This window comes from Typopeltis vanoorti, chromosome 4, assembly GCF_054136105.1.
Source record: "Typopeltis vanoorti isolate ZY-2024b chromosome 4, IOZ_Tvanoo_1.0, whole genome shotgun sequence".
Classification (NCBI taxonomy): Eukaryota; Metazoa; Arthropoda; class Arachnida; order Uropygi; family Thelyphonidae; genus Typopeltis; species Typopeltis vanoorti.
This window is the reverse complement of record NC_143552.1, coordinates 41,156,656-41,181,487: the sequence shown is the minus strand read 5'-3', so window position 1 is coordinate 41,181,487 and position 24,832 is coordinate 41,156,656. Positions and strand designations below refer to the sequence as shown.

At 36.3% G+C, this 24,832-nt stretch overlaps 1 protein-coding gene across 4 annotated transcripts in view; it reads left to right on the top strand.

Annotated features, from left to right (window-relative positions):
- The window catches only part of Abp1 (Actin binding protein 1), a 282,412-nt gene that overhangs the window by 76,901 nt on the left and 180,679 nt on the right, over positions 1-24,832 (top strand). For all 4 annotated transcript variants that reach the window (XM_090391759.1, XM_090391757.1, XM_090391756.1 and 1 more), the window contains one exon: positions 7,574-7,711. In XM_090391759.1, coding sequence (XP_090247885.1) covers positions 7,574-7,711 — 138 coding nt within the window. The remainder of the gene's footprint in view (positions 1-7,573; positions 7,712-24,832) is intronic.

The window sequence follows — 24,832 nt, the reverse complement described above, 5'->3', positions numbered from 1 at the left end:
TGTTGGAAATTATCTCTTCTCTTCTATACTTTTAATAGACAAATTAATTATATTGCAGTCATTTCTGGATAAATACACTTTTTTTTTGCACATTTTTTTTAAGTATTTCTCTCTCTCATACTGGTGAACATGGTTCTATTAAAAGGAATGAATAATGCATAGAAGAATATGAAATGATTAATGGGAAAAAAAGAAAACCATGCCTGAACTATACTTTTGTTTGAAATGTGAAATATTATCATTTTAAAATTAATATGGAACACTTAAAAACGTAACTGAGATGCAAAAAAAACATTCCATCTTCTTGCTATTAATGAAGTCACAGCAAACCAAAGTTTGCATTATGAAAAAGGGAAGTTTTTCCCCTGCAGTGTGTAAGTGACAGTTATCACTGGCAAAAAAATTAACTGCACTTATTATGTGTAGTTGATAAAAGTTTATACAAGTAAATTATATTTCTTAACCAAAAAGAGCAAATGGCAATTTGTCACTTTTACAAAAACTAAATTTGTTAAAATACTGTTTTTTGTCACAGCCATATTTATACCTAATGCCAACGAAACTTGGATCCATTTTTACCATAGAATAAGAAAACAATAATGTCTCCCTTTCTTAGAAACTTTAGTCACTAATATGCAGTAAAAATCATGATCATCTCTCTCTCTCTCTCTCTCTCTCTGTGTCACCCAAACTTGCCACACTGTACCAGCCTCATCACTAAGCTCTTCCCCACAAGTCAAACAGATAATAAAAAAACTATTGCCATTCCTTATGTAAATCTGGATGAGATTAGCACAAGTTCTCAGAAGATAGAACATTCAAGCCTTCTTCGATCTTGATGAAAAATTAATTAGTTACTATCAACTCACTAAAAGACTATCACCTAGATCAGCATTTCTCAAACTTTTCCTACGACGGAACACCTTGGTTAGAGTCGAATATCATTGGTCTCATATTCAATGTAAAGCTAAGTGCACACTATCGCTGAAGCAGGCTGTATCGCATCACAAAAATGCAACAGCACACACTACAGGCTGGACCACAGTGCATCGCATTGACCTTGCTTGTGACTGCACATTTCCTAGAAATAGATACCTCCGTACTTCATTTGTGCTTGGAGGTGTCAACAACCGTGGGTGGCTGAGTCAAAGCTAGCATGCGCTGGCCTTGATAGCACAATCCACATGCAACATGAGGAGTGCCTGATTTTCAATCGTGTTTGAACTTGTCACAGATTTAAAACCATTCCAGGCTCATATCAATTTTGATAATTTTTCATGGAATACTTATTCACTTTCCATGGAACACAGTTTGGGAAACCCTGACCTAGATCATGCTGGCATCTACAAGATCCCCTGCTTCTAGGTTGATTGTAAATTTGTTTCCTGTAGTTAACATAGAAGAGCTGCCAGTATCCACTTCAGTATCTGATCTACCTTTGAAGGATTACAGACTATGCTCTAGATTAAGTACATTGTATCAATAAAAAATAAAGTATGATTTATTTTAAGAATTTAGGAGCTGTTGTGGCTTTTTTTTTTTTTTTTTTCTTTCCCTGGCTTCAAAAGCTGTTATTTACTTTCATGGTTTGGTGTAGTTTCATTTTTTCTGACTGTATATTGATATACTTGTTTGGACAATCTTTCTTTTTTTTCTTTTTTGCATTCTTTTAAGATGTTCCATTCACTTTTTTTTTATTTGTATTTTCTTTATTATTAGTTCTTGATTAAGTTTTTCATTATTTGTTTAATGAGCACAATATGGCATATATTTTATTTTTTTTATAAATTTAATTTTAACTGGTGTTGTAATTGCATTACAACCAGGTTGTAAAGAATAATAGCATAGTATTTTTCTTTTACATTGTTTAATAAACTTGTTCTGCCATAAGGTGGACCTAGTTATGGATCAAAACTGGATAACTGAGAGACCACCACATACTTTTAACTGCCCAAATGGTTGTATGATGAGATATATCAGTTAATTTATGCTTTGTATCCATTTTATTCTAATTGTTTCCTACCATTGTTTCAGTTTCACTGGATGCTTTCATGTATTTACTTGAATCTGGAGTGGTGGAGACAGAGTTGTAGAGTAGGTGCCTCCCCTCACTGAGTCTTTGGACTGCCTGGAGGTGTCACATTAATAATAACAATAATAATTTAGTAATGTATAAACATGTCAAGGCCAGCACAGTGGTTAAGGAATGTTGGAGAACCAACTGTGGCTTCTGACTTAATGTCCAATCCACACCACTTCTTGTGGTATGCCCATTTAGTAGGTATCCTTATAGATACCAAACAAATAAGGATGAGTTGTCAGTTTAAGATTTAGCTGATCAAATTGTATTCTTATTGGCTTATAGCAAAACAAAATGATGGTATAGCATGATGGAATTTCCTACTGGTTGTGATGCTGCCCAGTTAAAGAAGGTCCCTACTGTTTGTCAGATATCCAGGACAAACATTGAAAAGTCAGCTACTAAAAGTTCAACTCAGCATAAGTAGAATTCAAGTGCACACCATCAACATAAGAGAAATAAAGCTAGCAAAAGAATTAGAGAAGTACAAAGTTAACATAGTTGGACAAAAACAGGCAGATTTTTCTAAATAACAAATACAAGATGTATTCAGGCAGTAATGATTAGGGAAAGGAAGAATTAGCTATAATTTAACACTAAACACGAAGATAATATTCTTCAATGGCACAATATCAAGTTAAGCAATGTGAACAAACAATGAAATGGGAAATTTGACAATGGGCTTGTTTGTGCCTATTGTCTCACAGAAGGAAGCAGAGAAGAAGTAGTAGAGGAATTTTTGGAGTGATTAGAGAAGGCAACTGACATAAAGGAAAAATTATGTAAACAGCAGAGTAAGAAATGAATACCACACACAGAAATGATTTGAGAAAATTTGGAGATAAGAGAAAAACTAATAAGTACTTCCTGGGTTTCTCTTCAGGACACGGGTTAGTCATGACTAACATCATGTTTCAACATAAAGATGTTCACAAATTCATAGGGTTGGAGATGTAAGTAATAAGAAAAGTCTCATTGAATGAGACTTTTCTTAACGGTATTGATATGAACACAGATGGATAAAAAAATAACTATTTATTAACTTAAAAGCTAATATTTCACCAGTATTATATCCAGCATCTTCAGAGCACACAACACAAAGTTTGTTACAAATGCAAGACAACCACAATCTGGTGTAACAGTGGGGCTAGTATAAGTAATTGCAGCGTGCAACACAAGACTAAAGTCCTAATAAGGTGCCATCTAGGTTTAAAAAAAAAAGAAAAAGTAGTTCAAAGTTTTGAAATAGCAGTCCAAATAATAGTCTTAGAAAGTTTGAAAAACATAAAATAAAAGTAATAAATATTAATTTGGTTTTAGGATGACTGTCTCCCAAATCTTTGGTAGATTTATACAGCCATACTTGTTAAGGTTTGGAGTATGTTTTAAGGCTTCTGTTGATTCCAGGAACAACCTCTCCGACTTGTAGAAGCTTCTGTGCATTACTTTTGTTTTTTTTCAGTACAGGTAGGTTATTTTACATTGAAAGGGAAAATATACAAACAATTAGATGGGACAGCTATGGGTTCCCCCCCCCGCCAACTTTTACATAGAACATCTGGAAAAACAAGCTATCAACACAGCCACTCTCAAACCTAGTCTCTGGCTACGCTATGTTCATGATGTGTTTGCTATTTGGCCACATGGCCCAGTCACATTGAATACATTTTTAGTGCATCTAAATAGCCAGCACCCTAAAATCAACTTTACAACGGAACTAGAAGCCAATGACTGCCTGCCCTTCCTGGACACACTGATCACACGTCTTCCAGAAGGTTCCTTATCATTTTCGGTTTATAGAAAATGCACGCATACAGGGAGATACTTACACAAACAATCACGCCATCACCCTTCTCAACAATATGGTATCTTAAAAACACTAACCCATAGAGCTAGAGCAATCTGTTCCAATGACATTGCTCTCACTGCTGAACTTTCTCACCTACGTCACACCTTAACCAATGGTTATAATCCCCCATTAGATAGATAACATACTAAATGCTACCCAGAAATCCCCTCTATCTATCACAGAAGACTACAACAAAACTATCACCATCCCATACATTAAAGGCACATCTGAAAAGATTAGGATGCTTAACAAACACTAACTGCACACCGTATTTAAACCTTATGTGAAATTAGCAATTCTCATGCATTCACCTAAGGACAAATGCACTCCTTTATCACATCCAGGAGTCTATGAAATGTCCTGTTCTTGCCATCAAGCCTACTACGGACAGACAGGAAGAACTATGGACATCCGCCTCATTGAACACAAAAATATATCTGACACTTTCGCTATGGGGAGTCAGGTCTGCCAGACCATGCTTTGGATACCCCAGCACACAGGATCAATTGGAAAAAAACAAAAGTAATGCACAGAAGCTTCTACAAGTCAGAGAGGTTGTTCCTGGAATCAACAGAAGCCTCAAAACATACTCCAAACCTTAACAAGTATGGCTGTATAAATCTACCAAAGATTTGGGAGATAGTCATCCTAAGACCAAATTAATATTTATTACTTTTATTTTATTTTATTTTTTTCAAACTTTCTAAGACTATTTTTTTTTTGACTACTATTTCAAAACTTTGAATTACTTTTTTTTTTTTTTTTTAAATATTTTTTTAACCTAGATGGCACCCTATTAGGACTTTAGTCTTGTGTTGTACGTTGCTACTCATACTAGCCCACCAGATTGTGGCTGTGTTACATTTGTAACAAACTTTGTGTTGTGTGCTCTGAAGATGCTGGATATAATATCAGCGAAATATTAGCTTTTAAGTTAATAAATAGTTATTTTCTTATCCATCTGTGTTCATATCAATACCGTTCAATATATTACAACAGTGTTAGAAAATATTCAAGAGAAATGCAGTCAGGAGTATGGATCAATACTTGAGATAGAAAAAGCCATAAAAAATTTGAAATGTAGGAAGGTAGATGGGCAGAAAAATTTTAGAGGTCAAAGGGTCAAATTCTAGATGTTTGGAATACAGTTGAGTAGTATCCATCTATTAAAAAAAAACAATGTTAGAATTGCACATAAATTTCTCTGCTGAGTTTTTCAAGTAAGATACATAAGAAAAGGAAGAGGCTCAGAAAAATTGTATAAGGGAAACTTGAGAAGAAGCAGCAGAGTTTAGGTGACATACAGATTGTTAAGATCATACTGTCACTTTACGAATTGATAAACTATGGAAATATAACAAGCATCTGTATTTACTAGCCTGGTTGACCATGTGGTTAACTTGTTCTTCAACCAAAACATGCTATAATTTCAAATCCTCCCATAGGCATGGATGTTTGTTTAGGCAGGAGATGAATTTCATTGCCTAGTGTGAGATCACTGCCTGCTTTTTGGATATGGTCTGATGCTGCTTAAAAAAAATTCAATTGGTTTCTAGAGAAGAATTTCCAGATTATATTATTTTTTATATTATATACAGGGTGTTCGGGATAAATTTGACAGTTTCGTAAGGAAAAAGAAAATCTTTGTATCTATTAAATTTAATGAATTGACAAAAAAACATTACAGGCAGAGTTAATTACAATACTATCAACAAGATTTACTCAAAATAACCACCATTAGCATCGATCACAGTTTCAATTCTGCTTCGGAACCTCGAACAAGCTGATGCTACAGTCTCCCTGGGAAGGGCCGCAAAAACTGTTTTAATTTTATCCATTAACTGGGCTTTTGTATTACTGGAAGTGCGATTGGTGTCTTTTTCAACTGCGCCCCATACAAAATAATCCATGGGGTTAAGGTCTGGGGAGTTTGGAGGCCAAACATTTGGACTGGTGAAGTCGTAGAAATTTTCAGACAACCATTTTTGACTTTTCCCAGAGGTGTGGCAAGGGGCCGAATCCTGCTGCCATACATACGGCCTACCATTGGCTACCCTTGTTATCCAGGGCTTGACTACAGTTAGCAACTCCACGAACAAAGCCCGAATTCCAATGCCAGGGTTCTTCAACACCTGTTCCTGCAGATTTGCGAGGAATTCTGCTGTACGAACGCAATCAGATCGTCTGCTAGGGATCTTTCTTCTTGCTACATCCTCGTAGTCACCATTGCAAGTCTCTAGTTCATGCCTGATTGTTTTTACTGTATTCAGGGAGCATTGGGCAGCAGTCGTAATATCCTTATTTTGATGGCGGGCACGAATCATCATGATACAAGTTATTCTCTTCCATGATTCAGGTGGGTTCCAGCTATCCATCCTTTCTGACATCTTGTATATGAATGAAGAAGGGTCCAAACTTTTAAATGAAGAGAAGTGTGTGTTAATACATGTAACTTACGGAAAAATATAATTAATTATAAATATGTCAAATTTATCCCGAACACCCTGTATATATATATATATATAAAAACATTCTTCCCTCTACAGTACTGATGTACTATAGGTTGACAATCTTTCATGGGTGGAAGACATAAGAAAAAGTTTTGTGAATCTAGAAAAAGCATATTACAAGGTACTAAGAGAAAAGCCATTGAGAACATCACAGTTATATGGGAATATCGAGCAATACATAGACTCTATTTGAGTTGTAAGTTAGTAGTTACAACTCAAACAGAGACTATGAGAGTTCAGTAGTTAGAATTGAAGGTAGTATAGGAACATAGCTTGCTCAATCATGTGTTAGACAAGGTGCATATCACCTCCACTGTTATGTCATCTATATGGATCACTTATGAAAGAAAGTAAGTGGCATTAAACCTGATATCAGAATTAGAGATGTTAATCTCAGCTCTCTACTTTATGTGGATGATATAAATAAATCCAGTACAAGTATGCAGGACTATAACTAAATCGAATAACTTCTGTAATAAATTTGGTATGAAAATCAGCAATAAAAAGACAAATACTATGAAAATAGGCAGGAACATTGAAAAATACATCAGCTGCGTCCATCATGAACAGGAATCTATGCAACAAGTACAACATTTCAGCTATTTAGGTGCCATTTTTAGTGAAGATAACAAATTAAATATGGAAATAGACAGCAGAATTAGCAGAGCTCATTGGCTCTACTAATTATGTAGAAAGCCAGCTGAATAAATGTATATGGAATGACATAAAAATTAGTTTGAACACTGTTATGTATATACCTACTTTAGTGCTTTGACTAATTTCTTTGACCTGGCCTCCAGTCTTATGAATTTTACAGCTGGGTTAAAAATAAAACAGTTGATCAAAGATTGAATTTCATGGACATGAGAAAAATTGGGAGAGTGGACAGATGTCATCAATTGCAGAATCATGTTAAAAATATAGATATTAGAAAGGGACTTGATATTGTTAGTGCTCAGGAATGTGTGAGTAGAGCTAATCTCAGGTGATATGGTCACTTAAACAGAATAGGAGAGGAAGGATTAGCAGATCAGGTGGCAGGAAAAAAACCCACAGGAAGATCAAGATAATGATACTCAGAAATTCTGAGCAGAAATTATGTAGATTTATAAATATCTTTTCCTATTCCCATAGGGTGCTCACGTTACTATCAATGCAAGAACTGAAGAGGATGTCGAGCCTTCTCTAGTGATGGAGAAAGTTGCTAAAGCTACAGTTTCTAAGTTCAACTTTAAAGAAAGATCAGATCCAGTAGAAAACATGACACCTGTGGTAAGTAATATTACAAAGTCTGAATTGCATTAGTTAATAAAGATGTTTTCTAATTGATTATAGTTTTAAATGTACATTAACCAAGTGACTTTTATTTTTTTTTTGCATTTCCATTTAAATTTTTTGAATAAAAACCAGCTGAGAATAATATTATGTAAACTGTTTTTTTATGTTAAAATTTTCTGAATATTATGTTCATACTATTGTTTCATCACAGATGCGATACCATTATGTGTTACTGTTTAAGCACTTAAACATAAAATTCTCTCGGATGTAACTCGATGTCCTTTAGTTGAAAGACATGATTTCTTATCTGTTTGAGACATGAAGGTGAGTTGGCCAGTCTCCTGCTCAGGTGGTGGGATTTTTCATCCTGTGACAGACTGGCCAGAGAGTACACAATTGTCATGCTATGCAGATACAGTGACCTAGTTTATCATAGTCGTAATTAGATTTGTATGAAACAGAGAAAAATTATATTTCTTTTTTTCTTAATCCTTCTCTTTTACCTTTTTATTGTGTTGAGGTAAGTATTCTTGTAACCACAACCGTACTCGAGAATAACGTGGTTAGCCCTATGCCTTCCCTGTGTTTCCTATTTTCCTCTTTTGGGGTATGAAAAATAAGAGGTTCCGGGTGAAAAAAAAAAAAACCCTACTTCCATTTGAGACTGGTTAACTCACCTTTTGCTGAAAGAGACCAGACAAAGGTTCCTCATGTCACTGAGGAACTCAGTGACATGAGGGAACACAAAGAACCTTTATAACCTAGGTCTTTCCAACCAAATGGCTTTGTCTATACTGACTGAGCTATGGAGGCTCGAAAAATTATATAAGATTATGATATACTTTAGAATAAATTACAGGGTGAAGACTACAGAGTGAATATCATCATCATACTTTAGAATACCAGATAGTACAGTAAAACCTAACAATGGAAGTACAGGTTAAAATACAAAATGATTTAACAGATCCCTTTCCAATAACTTAAGTTCCATTACTTTTTAACTCAGCCATGTTACTTAAGAGATTTCATTCGTTTAAAACTAAAAATTCAGAAGCCTTACTTTGTAAAATATCTTCCTTGTCAGATGAGGAACTGCTCTATAAATACAATACCTGATTGAAATCATCATCAAAATTATTCACTACATCATCTTCAAAAAGTTAAACTTTATTAGATGTGATTTTTTTTCTTTTTGACAGCGGCTCAAACTCATCACTAGAACATGTGGATTTCCCACATATGTTTCTAGTTGTTGGCATTCATCAGATGCATTTTCTTATAGAATATAGGATTCATTTTCAGTTAGGAATAGATAAATTTTCATTCTCTAAGTGTATATTTTCCAAAGACTGGAAGCAGTTGTCCTTATATAGTGAACAACATGCCCTCCCCAACAACCACTATACTGCATACACAAGAAAATTAAGCAGTTTTATTGTATCACTGAATAAAGTACAGAGACATTTGCAGTCTGTGTAATATAATTGTCAGCAAATAGTGCAATTAGAGCTAGGATAAAAACAGCACTAACTAATGAAACACATATCCCTCCCACAGAAACTATGCTCCATAGACTTGAGCAAAACTGTTTGTTGTGCCGCCAAATACAGTATTTAACTAAAAACAATTGTCGTAACATTTGTCCAAATTTTCAATCATGAAGTAAGCTTGTTCAATTGCATTTGGAATTTTCAATGTAATTAAGACAGATCAGAAATGCTAATTTCAAATAAAATTCTACTGAAATAGTTGCAACTAACATCCTGTATAAACTTTGTGTCAGTCACACGCACACACCTGACATGGAAGCAGCACACAAACGGTAATGAGAAGTCCCTGGGTACGATAAACATGCAAAGCACTTCCTAATGTGAATGTGTTAATCAAGTTTAAAAAGTTGCAGTGGGCAACACATATTTTTCTTATGGAAAATTACAGTATTCTTATTCCATTCTTGTGTCGTCTCCTATCTAGGAGGTTGACTACCATGATGTAACTCATGGTTAACTATGGGCATAATGATATGTGGTGAGGACCTCTCTTCCACACGTTAAGAATTCATGATAGATCCGTGTGTGTGTGTTCACAGGCTGGTTTGCCTGTTCTAGGAACAAAAAAAAACACGTTTTTGGGTGAAAAACCCCTCTACTTCTGTATGAGACCAGCTAACTCATCGTTAGTCAAAAGGGACCAAATTAAGCTTCCTCACGTCATACACGGGGAATCAAAGCCAGGTCTTTCCATTCAAAGGGTTTTGTCTATATTGACTGAGTTACAGAGGCTCCACAGTGTTCTTAAGAAGATTATAAATAGTAACATTCTTGGTTAGAGACCAAGAGGAAAATCAAGAACAAGATGGCTAGATATCATTAGTCAAGATAGCATCATATTTCAGTCTGAACTAAGGTTTTTGGGGAGATAGGTTTAGAGGCAACACAACCAGTAGTCCAAGGCTTGATTTGGGCTGTAGACCAATAGAAAGAAGTGAAGTTTCACATTTGTGAACAAACAACCAGTTCATGAAAACTGCACATCAGTTGATTCAAGGGAGCATCATGTTGCTAAAGCTATCATCTGAGAGAGTACAGTGTTGTATAAATGGGCATTGGTCATAATTGAAAAACATATGAACGTATTGTCATACGTAAAGCATTATAAGATGGGGTATTTCTGTGTGTGTGTGTGTGTGTGTGTGTGTGTGTGTGTGTGTGTGTGTGTGTGTGTGTGTGTTACAGATAATGTAATAAATCCGGTTATTATTAATATTTACTGGCTATTATTTGGTAAAAAATAATCAGATCAGCCGACCATTACCACTCAGGATGGGGTGGATCGGTCCTAGTTCCTAGCGATGATCAGGCGATTCCTCATCTGTCTGTCTGATTTTTTTTACCAAATAACAAGGTTAAAGTAAATAATTTACGAGAATTAATCACATGAACCGGTAATTGTTAATAGTTCCTAGATGAGTCTGGTAAATGTAATAAAAACACGTTTTATAAAAAATATTTTATTTAATAGCAGAAAAAAATAGGAGATAATACCTTATTATATGATTATATTGTTGTCCGGTTAATCCGGAATTTTCTTCCTTTTAAATATCACCGTCGACTTTAATTTGGTTCCGTCTGCCATGCATGCTAGAACAACGGTAAAATGCGTTTTTTCATGTCCCGTTGTTTTTATGGGGGCACCCTTTTCATCAGCTGAGTTTACTGTTCGATTCCCAGGCATATCAAAGTACATGGGCATCTCATCCATATTGCTAATTTGGGAAAGTTCATATCCGTGACACTTCCGTAATTTTATGATAAATTTATGAAAGGACTCCACTTTTCCTTCAAGCTGCTTTGGTAACTTCTGTGCAATTTTTGTTCGGTGTCGTAATGTTAATGCTTTGCGTTCCATAAATCTGTTGCACCACCCAAGCGAAGCAAGAAAAGATGAAATAACTGGTGTGTCCTTGAATTTACCATTCTTGAGTTGTAGAGCTCAAAAACGAATTGCATTTCTTGTTACTATAATGCCATCTTGTCATTGTGTCAAAATCCATTCATTTAGCTCTTTGAGTTCTGGAAAGGATGCTACATCTCCACGACAGGCACATCTCGTTTTTTGGATTTTTTCAAGACTGTCTTTTTGCTTATGCCAAAGTCTAATATTACTCTCTGCTGCACCAAATTCTCTCATAGCAACACTGTTATTATGTTCTTCTGCAAACTGTACGACACGCAATTTAAATCCTGCTTCAAAAGATGAACGTTTATATTTCTGTTGGCTCATTTTCAGGCTAGGTTTGTTTAACAAATAATATTTAAAATGAACTGTGGTTAAACTGATATACCTAACTGTGCTAATATCCTGCCAAGGGGAGGGCGGGGGGGGGATATTAGCTCTACTTACATTACTGACTTTATGCGCAGATACGATGCATGCTCGGTCGCCGAATGCGAGTGGGTCAAGTAGATTTGGTTGCATAGGCATTAGGTAGTATATGTTGTGTGTGCAAGTCTAATAAGATGTTATATTTTTTAAGATCCGCATATAATGCGAACCCCTAACTTTAAGTAGTATTTTTTACCATAAATTTTTCGCATTATATGCAATAATATACGGTACTTATTTTTGCAGGAAAGACCTCTGTGTCACTTGGAATTATAAAGGATTTCTGACTTTTTACATTTGCAGTGATTTGAGTTACAATGGGCTGTACATTTGCAATATTGGAAACCTTGACCACCTAAATTAGAATTCTTGCGGGCACATTATCTTAGACTCATCTCAATATCAGGAACTTCATTAACTGAAATAAAAGTTTTCTTACAAATGCTAAATTCGTTCCTCGAATAGAGTGGGTTTAAAATACCATATTTTGTACCTAATTTATATAGGTTTTCATTCTCAATAGAAATTATAACAGCTATAATATTCCGATTATCAGTCTTAGCCCTATCTATGTCTGGAATTCTTATTCTAACATTTTCTCTTACATTTGCAATTGGAAATTAGTCATTGAAAGCCATAACATTTTTTTCAGCTTGTTTCTTAAGTGACTGCTTAGCAGAGTTTCGAGATTCTTGAATTTTTTCTGTGATTTCACTGAGTGCAAAAGAAGTACTTTCCATACTTTTTTTATTATCTTCTAATTCAACATTAGTTATATTTTTTGTTTTCTTATCTTCCTTGTTGATCGTTCCTGTTTCAGAAGAATTGTTTTCCTTCAATTTGGCTAACACTTTTATTTCTGTTTTTGTTTGGATCTCCAACAGATAAGTCTTCACTCTTATCATCTATTTCCACTTCCACATTGTCGCCGTTCTCTGTCTAATACTGCTTTCCCTCTCTGAGATTATCTTCTGACATCCAACATCCTTATTAGTTTGATCTTTTAATATCATCTCAAGATGATCTTCACTTGTGATTTCTGAAAAGGTATTGACTGGTAAGTATGTTTTCAAACCTACCTTAGCTTTACAGCTAAACATAGCTTCATAGGGACTGCAATCTATTCCAGAGTGATGTGCTCAGTTTTTCATAAATTGAATAAATTTTATCCCTTTCAACCATTTTGTTGTTTTATTTGTTTCAAGCCATGTGGATACCATTTTTTTCAATGTCTTGGTTTGCTCTTTCAACCAAGACTTTGCCGTGGTTTTCCATGAACAATCTTAAGCTCATTCCACATTCCGCAGACTTCTTCAATAATTTCATTCATGAATTCCCAGCCATTGTCACTTTGCAAGATGCATGGGGCTCTAAATATTGTGAATACATCCAACAGATGATATGCAACTTCTTCAGCTCATTTTTTTTTCAAAGCTCTAAGTTGAACACATTTCGTAAGATGATCTTGATAAACCATTATAATGTCTTGGTTTGCTCTTTCAACCAAGACTTTGCCGTGGTTTTCCATGAACAATCTTAAGCACATTCCGCAGACTTCTTCAATAATTTCATTCATGAATTCCCAGCCATTGTCACTTTGCAAGATCCATGGGGTTCTAAATATTGTGAATACATCCAACAGATGAGATGTAACTTCTTCAGCTCGTTTTTTTTTTTCAAAGCTCTAAGTTGAACACATTTTGTAAGATGATCTTGATAAACCATTATAAATTTATAATCACCATCAGGATGTGACTGCATATCAATTAAATCAATCTGACATCAAGAATTAAATTGTCTACTTTTAATTGGTTTAACAATGAGCCCTTTTTTTTTTTTTTTTGAATGCTCAGTTTTTTCTGGCAGGATTCACAGATTCAAATATATCATAATTTCAACTGTGACGTTCTTATATTTCTCTTTAAGCTCTTTCATCGTTCTATTTCGTCCTCCATGGCTGATGGCAAGATGAGTGTCATGAATTAACTGAAAATTTTCCTCCAAACATAAACATGTCTTTCATTTTTAACAGGTACGATGAGTTTTTCAAGATTTCCAATTTTTACAATATCATATCTTGAAAACCGTTGATAATCTTCGGGTGTTTGGCTGGAAACCTTTTCTTTGTTCTTTCTAACTTTCGCTAAAAATGAATAATACTCTTCTCTTCTGATTAACTGATTATTTTTCCCTTTTTTCAATCTCAACTTATTAACTTGGTCATTAAATCGTGTTCTCATTGTTTCTAAATCTCATTATGCTTATGGGTATGTAAAATCAATGAAAATGTGGAGAAATGTATGCACTTACTAGTGACTGACGTAAATAAGAAAAGCAACCTCTCCCATTAACATAGTAATCAGTACTAAGCTTCTTCCAGGGCAGGGAGATGAAGCCAGGAGTCGTGTGTAATTTTCTCTGAAAACAATATGCAGAATTTCATAATGAAAACAGCCAATCGATAGAGCAGGCTCACAAAATTATGAAGACGTGTCCAGCTGACAATTAATGAACTTGTCAATTATGGTTATCTACCTAAAAACAGACAAGAATAACTGGTTAGAAGAAAAATGCAAAATGGCCAAGAAGCTACCAAAATAAAATAACCTTTATGGATTATATAAACAAATAGACCAAATTAGTAAGACACGGACAACAAAAACTATAATGATCAAAAACAAAGAGGGACAACTAATTGAAAGTAAAACAAAAAGAATGGCCAGATGGGAAGAATACTTCAGAGATTTATATAATAAAAACAGCTCCATGAATATTACCATTCCAGCCACTGAAATGGAAGAAGAAGAAACAAATATCTTTACCAAAGAAATAATAGCACTCAGCATAGAAAAACTCAAAACTAGGAACGCACCTGGCATTGATCAAATACACGCAGAATTCTTAAAAGCAGGAAAGGAACAACTTTTGGAACCATTAAAAACGTTATTTGAAAGGATCTACAAAAATGAAGCAGTGCCTACTGATTGGACCAAATCAGTTATAACTCCTATATACAAAAAAGGAAATAAAACAGAATGCAATGATTATAGAGGCATTAGCCTCCTCAGTATTCAAAGTAAGGTTTTTATGAAAGTACTCCAAAAACAAATTAAACCATATATAGAACTAGCACTGGGAGAAGAACAAGCAGGTTTCAGACCAAGACGAAGCACAATTGATCAATCACCTTAAGACAGCTAATAGAAAAAAAAGACACTAGAGTACAACCAAAGTTGCTACATAAATTTCATAGACTTTTGTCAGGCATTTGATTCAATCCGTAGAAGAGAACTATGGAAGAATTTGGAATTCCCAACAAAACAATCAGTATAATAAAGAATCTGTATGAGAAATCTGAAAGTGCAGTACGAATGGAGGGCATCTTATAAGACAGGGATGCAATCTGCCACCAGACCTGTTCAGTCTTGCACTGGAAGAAGCAACCAATAAAGCCTTAAACAATGAAGACTCTGGAATCAAAATATATGGGAAAAATGTAACAAATTTAAAATTTGCAGATGACATTGTATTACTTGCAAGCACAGAAGAAAATCTACAGTGAATTTCTGATAAAATAAAGAAGTGTATAAAATTTGGATTACACATAAATATAGACAAAACAAAAATTATGCAAATAGGAAAAAGAAGCACCAATCTGGAAATTGATAGTAAGAATCTAGAGCAGGTAGGAAACTTCACCTACCTTGGAGGAGTTATTGAGTACAATGGTGAAATTACAAAAGATATAAACAGACGAATCAGTCAAACATCCCAAACTTTTGGACGACTTAATAAAATATGGAAGTCAAGAGACATCAAACAAGTAACAAGAGTAAGAATCTATGAAACAATAGTCCTCCTAATACTCCTCTATGGAAGTGAAGGCTGGAATCTCAAAATGGCTGAAGAGAAAAAATTATTAGTTACTGAAATGGGTTGGCTAAGAAGATTACTTTGAGTATCTCTGCTGGATCGACTAAGAAACGAAGACATAAGGAAACGACTAAAACAAGAAATAACAATAATAGACAAAATCCAAGAAAGAAGACTGCGATGGTTTGGCCATGTGACCAGAATGGGAACAGAAAGACTACCATCTAAAGCCCTGAATACAATGATGGAAGGTAAAAGATCCAAAGGATGACCCAGAATTAGATGGATAGACAAAATAAAAGAGGACCTGAAAACCAAATCACAACAAGCGACACCAAACTGGACAGAATTGTTCAGACTCTCCCGGGACAGAAATTTAAAGAGTTCATTCGGCCTCATCATCATTATTTCGGGCAACTTCAAGGAGTCGACAGACTCATCGAGGGAGGCCCTAACATCATGTCAAGAACAACTATTCGACATTCACACAGTATCTGTCATACCTTGCCTTGAACTCATTCACGGTCATAGCACCCACAACAGACTCTGGCAGCTTATTCCACTCATTCACCACTTTCCAAGTAAAAAACCTAGCTGTTACACCCCTGCTAACCACATTCTTGCCCAGCTTCAATGTATGGTCCCTAGTCCTCCCACCACCAGTCCTATTCTCAATTCCAATTCCCTTCAGTAATTTGAATGTCTCAATCATATCACCCCTTTTCCACCTATCAACCAATTTTTGCAACCCACAAATCTTCGACCTGTTCTCATAAGGTTCATTCCACAGACTTGCAATCATCTTGGTCGCTTGTCTCTGGATCCTCTCTATCCCCCCCCCCCCCATCAAGAAGAAACCCTGGCACCCATATCTGGGCACAGTAGTCTAGATGGAGTCTAATCAAGGCTCGATACAGAGGAACAATAACTTGTTTGTCTCTGCTTGTTAAAGTATTTTTCAGAAGCCAAGTGATTTGATGAGCTGATTTAGCCACTTTTGTGATGTGCCCCCTAAACTTCAACTCCCTATCCACCAACACTCCCAAATCCCTGGCCTCATCAATCTCCTGGTGTATGGTTCCACCAATGTGATATACTGCTGCTGATCTTTTCACCCCAAAATGCATAACCTTACACTTTGCCACATTAAATTGACATCCATTTTCCTTAGCCCAGTCCTCCAGACTATCCAAAATCATCTTGCAAAATTTTGACATCCTGTGCACTCATAATTGCTCTACCCAACTTTGCATCATCAGCAAACAAGTGAACACTTCCTCTCAGATCCTTTCCTATATCGTTAATGAACAAATTGAAAAGTAGCGGTCCAAGAACAGAACCCTGCGCCATACCACTAGTTACAAGCCATCTTTTGGACTCAACTCCTGAATAAACCACCCTCCTATCCATCTCACCAACCCTATATCCATCCCCATCTGTTCCAGTTTACTGATTAGAGTTCCATGTGGTATCCTGTCAAAGGCCTTGGCAAGGTCCAGTAGTATCACTGTAAACCCATTACCCTTATCCAGTTCAGCTGTCACTGTGTTATAAAACGCGAGCAAGTTACTGAGGCATGATCTACCCGTCACAAAACCATGTTGTCCCCCATATAGTATCCCATTTTCATCTATCCAATCCTGTATTCTTCTCTTGACTAATTTCTACAAGGCCTTGACAACGATTCCTGATATGCTAATCGGTCGGTAATTTACAGCAGCAGTCATGGAACCTCCTTTATGCAGTGGAACTATTTTCTCCTCTTTCCATACCCTCGGGACTAACCCAGACCCGAGACTCAAATTAAACAAAAATCATCATCCACATAGATGATGGAACAGAGAAGAAGACCTAAAAACAAATCCATTATGATGCATAATTAGATTAATTGCTCACAATGTTCAACATGGGTTTGAGTGTACATCAAAAACCAACAGAAATAAATTTCCAAAGCCGAGAATCACGTGGTACTTCCCCACCCTCCCCCAAACTTAGCGTATTGACAAATTATTATATTTACCATCAATAGCTGGGAAGTATTAATAATTACCGGTTCCTGTGATTAATTCTTTTAAATTATTTACTTTACCTCGTTATTTGGTTTGTATTAATAATAGCGAGTAATTATTAATATAAACCGAGTAATTACTTGGACCGTAACATTATATATATATATTAATTATTTTCCTGATTAGAGTAGATAGTATTTTGTAGTAAGGGTCAAAGAGAGATGTCCCTATAGTTACTGGTAATTATGGGGTCTCTTTAATTCCAACTATATCAAAAATAATTTAATAAATCAAATATTATTTACAGTAATTAACATCTAGTGAACATATAAAGAAAAGTCATTATATTGTAAATTACAAATTCCTGGGGAGGGAGGGAAGAGTCCTCTCTTTCCCCTTTCCTAGTTAAGTTCTATGTAGAATATTTTGAAAAACAAGCACTCAATACAACCACACTTAAATCAATACTTTGCTACGTTAAGTTTACTTGGCCTCATGGTCCAGACATTGGGAACATTTTTAGTGCATCTTAACAGCCAACATCCTAAAATAAACTTCACAGAAAAAGAAAGTAACAGTTGTCTCCCATTTCTAGATACATTAGTATAATGACTTCCTAATAGCTCATTATCCTTATTTATTTACAGAAAACTCACTTATATAGGAATGTATTTACATAAACAATCACACCATCACCACCCTACCCAACAATATGGCATTCTCAAAACACATTAGCCTAGCTAGGGCTGTTTGTTCAAATGACAGAGCTCTTGAAACTGAGTTCAGGGACCTTTACAGCACCTTTTTAGGCAAGGGTTATAGCCCATATAAAATAGATTAAATAATGAATGCACCCTCCTATCTCTCCTGCAACCAACACACCGGATCACAGCAAAATCATTCCCATCCCATATATTAAGGATACATCAGAAAAAATCATGGAGATCTTTTTTGCAAAGTTCTTTGTAAAAATGATCTCCATGCATCTTTTAAACCTTTATCCATTCTCCTGAAGATCAACTTCATCCTCTGGCACATCCTGGAGTATATAAAGTTCTTTATGCCTGTAATTTGTCTTACTTTGAACAAATTGGCAGATCAGTTAACATCCACCTTGAAGAACACAAAAATTATATTCACGATCATCTGTATGGCAAGTTGAAATTGGCAGACTATGCTCCTGATATTCCTTTATGTATGATTAGATGGGCATAAACATTGATACCGTATGGAAGTTATAGGTCTGAGAGACTGTTTTTAGATTAGCATCTGCAATGAAGCACCCTCCCAACCTCAACAAGTATGGTTGCATTAATTGCCAAAGATCTGGGAGACTGTCATTTTGAGACCTGATAAGCTTGACTTGGCCAAATTAATTTTATGGTTAACCAGCCCATAGAGGGTGCAGTGTGAGGACATTAGTTCAGTTTCAGTTACAATTTGAATTGTTTTCCATGTTTATTTAGTTCAGTACTGTGTGCCTGTCACAGTTATCATTGTGGTCTGAAGACATCGGTAGAAAACTGGTGAAATTTAGTAAGTTTAATAACTGTATTTTCTCCTCTTTTCATGCTGTTTATACTGTGATGCTTTATTGTGAATAATCAATGATACTTATTCCTTTCCATACATATGTGATAGTGAACAAAGTGAGCAATGATAAAAATAAATGTCAAGAGAGGGAAAGATTGAAACTGTTTTACAAGAATGTGCAAAGGAACTGACAATGCCTCTTGACCAAGCTGTTTGACTTATGTCTTAGTTCTGGCAAAGTCCCATGGGAATGGAAGAAGGGAAAAATAGTTTTGGTAAAGGAGGCTCCAAGACTGAAGTAACAAATTATAAACCAACCAGTATCCTGGGAATGGTGATAAAAGCATTGGAAAAGTTAGGCAACAGAAAACTTAGGTGGACAAGAATATGATACTTTATGGGGGGTAGGGACAACATGACTTTGTTAAGTTGGATAAAGGCGATGGAAATGATATTCCTGCATTTTGCAAAATTGTTTGACAAGATACCACATGGAACTTAATATACAAATTGGAACAAATGGGGATGAAAATAATCATCATCAAATTCCTGACATATACCCTCAAGGGAGATACAGGATATGATAGTACTACATGAAAAACTTACATCATTACTAACTTCCTACCTACAATTTTCCTCCAAATCAATCTGTTACCTGTCAAGACTAACATACATTATCAGATCTTATATTTCTATCTTCTAAGGCACTTTTTACTGTATCGATCCACTAATGTGTAAGCAGAACTACACACAGGAATGTGTAGCTCTACTTGCACATTCCTGGATACTAACAATGTCAGGTTCTTTCCTATTATCCTCATGTTTAATATGATATTGCCATTAATGCCATCTGTTCACACCCCTAATCTTTCTCAGGACTCTCATATCATTGGTCTCTAGTCTTTGGTCAAGTGTTTTATTTCTAACCCAGCTCTCAGATCCATAATTTTCCATCCAATTTTTCCAGATCCAATTTTCCATCTTCATTAAAAATCGTGCCTAAGTAGCAGAAATGTTTTACTTGTTCTGTAGGTTTTCCATTCACAATGTAGTTGATATTTTCAATGTTTCTAATTAATTTCATTTCTTTGTCTTTTTATTGCTGACCTTCATACCATATCTATTATAACTGCAAGGATAGAAAAATCAGAACTTCATGATGGAAACAGGAAGTTAAAGAGGCAGTGAAGGAAAAGAAGAAAGCATGTCGAAAGTTCCTGGCAAATAAGTCAGCTTGTGCTCTTAGAGAATACAAAGAGAAATGTAAGACAGCTAAATACTGTGTACAACTAGCTAAACAAAAGTCATGGGAATACTTTGGTAACAACATAGAAAATAAATATCAGGAATGTGGCAAAATATTTTTGAACCTGTTGAAAAATCTCAGAAATGGAAGAAAGAGTGCTGTAAAAGGAATTAGAGATGATAAAGGTGACATGAAAACTGATCCCAAATTGCCAGCCCATCATCGTTCATTCAGTATCCAAGTAGATACCTAACAGGGTGTACCATGAGAAGGTGAGGATTGGACAATAGGTCAGAAGCAATCATCAGTTCTCCACATTCCTTTAAAGGCTATGTGGAGGTCTCCTCTCAGTTATACAACTTTGGCCCTTAAGCACCCCAAGATGGATATGAAACTGGTAATATGGATATGCAGGTGACTAATGGACAGATAGTAGTAGTATGTGAAAGAGCAGAATCTTCAAGAAAGCAGGTGATTAGCAGTGCCACAAGACTGCTTGAATTGCAACTGCTATATATAAATGGTATAGGAAATTATTTGAAGGAAAGTATTCAGTTGTTTGCTGATGATGCAAAATTGGATAATATAATAGTTAATCAAGACAATGTAGAGAGCTTGCAAGATGATGAAGTTGACAATATGGATGAAAGAATGTCAGTTTAATGTGGAAAATGTAAAGTTACGCATTTTGGGATAAAATGTAGCTGTGGTACCATATTGATGGAACTACTATTATTGTTCCGGGAAACTCCAAGGAGTTGACAGACTCATCGAGGGAGGCCCTAACATCATGTCTGGAATAACTATTCAACATTCACACAGTATCTATCATATCTTGCCTTGAACTCATTCATGGTCGTAGCACCCACAACAGACTCTGGAAGCTTATTCCACTCATTCACCACTCTCTAAGTAAAAAACCTAGCTCTAACACCCTTGTCAACCACGCTCTTGCCCAGCTTCCATGCATGGCCCCTAGTCCTCCCACCACCAGTCATATTTTCAAAAATATTTTCTGGATCAATCTTATAAAAACCCTTCAGTAATTTGAATGTCTCAATCATATCACCCCTCCTTCGCCTATCGTCCAATTTCTGCAACCCACAAATCCTCAACCTATTCTCATAAGGTTCATTCCACAGACCTGCTGTCATCGTGGTCACTCGTCTCTGGACCCTCTCCACTTCCTCCCCATCACGAAGAAACCCTGGTGCCCATAATTGGTACAGAAGTCCAGATGGGGTCTTATCAAGGCTCGATACAGAGGAACAACAACTTGTTTCTCTCTGCATGTTAAAGTATTTTTCATAAGCCAAGTGATTTGGTGAGCTGTTTTAGTTACTTTTGCAATGTGTCCCCTAAACTTCAACTCCCTATCCATCAGCCCTCTCAAATCCCTGGCCTCATCAATCTCCTGGAGTACGGTTCCACCTATGCGATATACTGCTGCTATTCTTTTCACCCCAAAGTGCATAACCTTACACTTTGCCACATTAAACTGACATCCATTTTTCCTAGTCCAGTCCTCCAAACTATCTAAATCATCCTGTAAAATTTTGACATCCTGTGCACTCACAATTGCTCTACCCAACTTTGCATCATCAGCAAACAAGTGAACACTTCCTCTCAAATCCTTTCCAATATCATTGATGAACAAATTGAAAAGCAGTGTTCCAAGAACAGAGCCCTGCGGCACTTTACTAGTCACAAGACGTCTTTTTGACTCCACTCCTGAATAAACCACTCTCTGGTATCTCTCCTTCAACCACCCTCCTATCCATCTTACCAACCCTATATCTATCCCCATCTGCTCCAGTTTACTGATTAGGGTTCCATGTGGTATCCTGTCAAAGGCCTTGGCAAGGTCCAGTAGTATCACTGTAAACCCATTACCCCTATCCAGTTCAGCCGTCACTGTGTTATAAAACGTGAGCAAGTTACTGAGGCATGATCTACCCTTCACAAAACCATGTTGTCCCCCATACAATATCCCATTTTCATCTATCCAATCCTGTATTCTTTTCTTGACTAATTTCTCTAAGACCTTGACAATGATTCCTGATATGCTAATCGGTCGGTAATTTAAAACAGCAGTTTTGGAACCACCTTTATGCAGTGGAACTATTTTCCCCTCCTTCCACCCGCTCGGGACTAACCCAGACCTGAGACTCAAATTAAACGAAATGGTCAAGGGTACTGACAATTCTTTAACTGCTTCTCGTACTACACGAGCTGGTATCCCATCCAATTCCACAGATGTATTGACATTGAGGTTATGCAATAGACTACTCACCTCCACTTCATTCACCACAATTCCCGTATAATCTACTGGTTTACTCGTTTCTGCAATGTCACCACCTGGATGATATATTCCTGCAAAGTGCTCACTCAGTAACTCAGCTATCTCAACAGATTCAGTTTCCTCCCTACAATCGGCATTCTTTAAAATCATTCTGCCATGTACATTTTTCCTTTTACTTGCTACATATCTAAAAAACTCTTTAGGATTCTCTTTAACCTGCATGGCCAATGTTCTTTCGTAATCCTTTTTTGCTTTTCTTACCACACTCGTCACCTTTCTGACCTGCGCTTTATACCGTTCATGTGCCTGCCGGTCACTTTTCTCCTTAAATTCCCTCCATAGTCGTTTCTTTTTTTGCAGCTCCAGCTTAATGGTGTTATTCATCCATTTAACCCCTACTTGATTTATTATTCGGACTCTAGGTATACAGTCAGCCATTGCTTCATGCAAGCACTTCTTAACTACCTCCCATGCACTATCAACTTCTAGTCCTTGCAGTTGTACATGCCATGGCACTGAGCCAACCAAACTCCTAAGCTTGTCATACTTTCCAGCCCGATAATTCCACATGTACCCTGTCTTAATTGATAATTCTACACCTTTAGCCACCTCCCAAGTCAAGACCCTATGATCACTCTCACCGATTGGTGGCAATGTGGTCATATTTGTTACAGCCAAATCCTCAGATGTAATTACTAGGTCAAGCACTCTCTGACCCCTAGTATTTTCCATTACATGCTGTAGCAGATAGTTATCCCATAATAACCGCATAAAATCCAATTCCTTCCTCCTGTGTGTCCTCTCCTCACTCCCATCAATTCGACCATAGTTGAAATCTCTCATAATAATCACACTCCTTCCATTCATTTCTTCTATTTGCTTGTGCATATTGTCACCACCATCTTTTCCATTACCTGGTCTATAGCAGCACCCAATTGTATATTTAGTTCTGCTAGCCACAATCTCACACCAAATGGCCTCAAATGTGCTCTTTTCACTATCCTGCAATTCAACTTCTATTCTCCTTGGCTGTAGCTCATCATCTATCATCAACAATACTCCTCCCCCACATTTTATTCTCTCTGTCATTCCTGAACACACTATACCCATCACATTCAATCCTGCTAGCTATATCATCTACAGTCAGCCATGTTTCACTAATACCAATAACCTGTGGTCTGGAAGTGCCAACCATGGCCAAAAACTCTTCCTTGTTGTTCCTAATACTCCTAGTATTAGTGTACATGAATTTAAGACCCCCATTAGCCCTAACCCTACCTTGATGCCTTATATTAACTATCCCACTCTAGTTTGTTGTCCTTATTTGCTCTAGCATATTATATTCATTCTTGCATTCAACTGCCTCCCTAAGGACTGTATATCTACTCCCCCCCCCATTAACAAATCTAGTTTCCCTGAATTTGAACATCCACTACATTCAGCAACACTTTCTCAAGTCTTCTTACACCATAACCATTCAAATGCCAGCCATCCATCTTATATAGATCCTTTCGCCCATCAAACTCACTCCACACGTCCACAAATTCCACACCACTCGTCATACATAATCCATGCATAAAGTCATTCGCAATTATGGCCCTCCTTTTAAATATTTCACTGTCATACCGTGGCAAAAGACTAATCATTCTAACTCTCTCACTCTTTTCTTTTGCTACCTCAAACAATTCATTTAGGTCTTCTATCATTTCCATTTTATCTCCTTTCAAATCATTCGTACCTGCCACAACAATCATTTCTTTCACCCTTTCCTTTTGCTCTCTAATAGACTCAGTTACATCCTTTATGGTCGCACCAGGTTGGTACGATTTTGTCAAATCCTCTACTAACACACCTCGTACTAACGAGTCTCCATACAGCACTCTATCCTTCATTTTGTTCATGTTCACATTCATACGCCTATTTTTCCTGTCATATCTTTTATTATTGGTTGGTTCATTCAGTTGACTTTTGTTCATGCACTCTAGCTGCTGTTTTGCCCTTTCTATCGCACCATTCAACAATGCGATCTCACTCAATGCATCTATCTCATCTTTTTTATTCTCTGAGAAACCATTAATACTATCATTCACACTCTCATAATTCTCACGTACAACCTTGCCGTTTCTTGTCATATCGCTATTTTCTTCATTCTGAAGTTTGACAAAAATATCACACTCACGATCCGAAATACACTTCAATTCCTCATTCTCCCTACATTTTCTACACACATTCAATCCTTTATTATCATCTATCCACAATCCGACCGC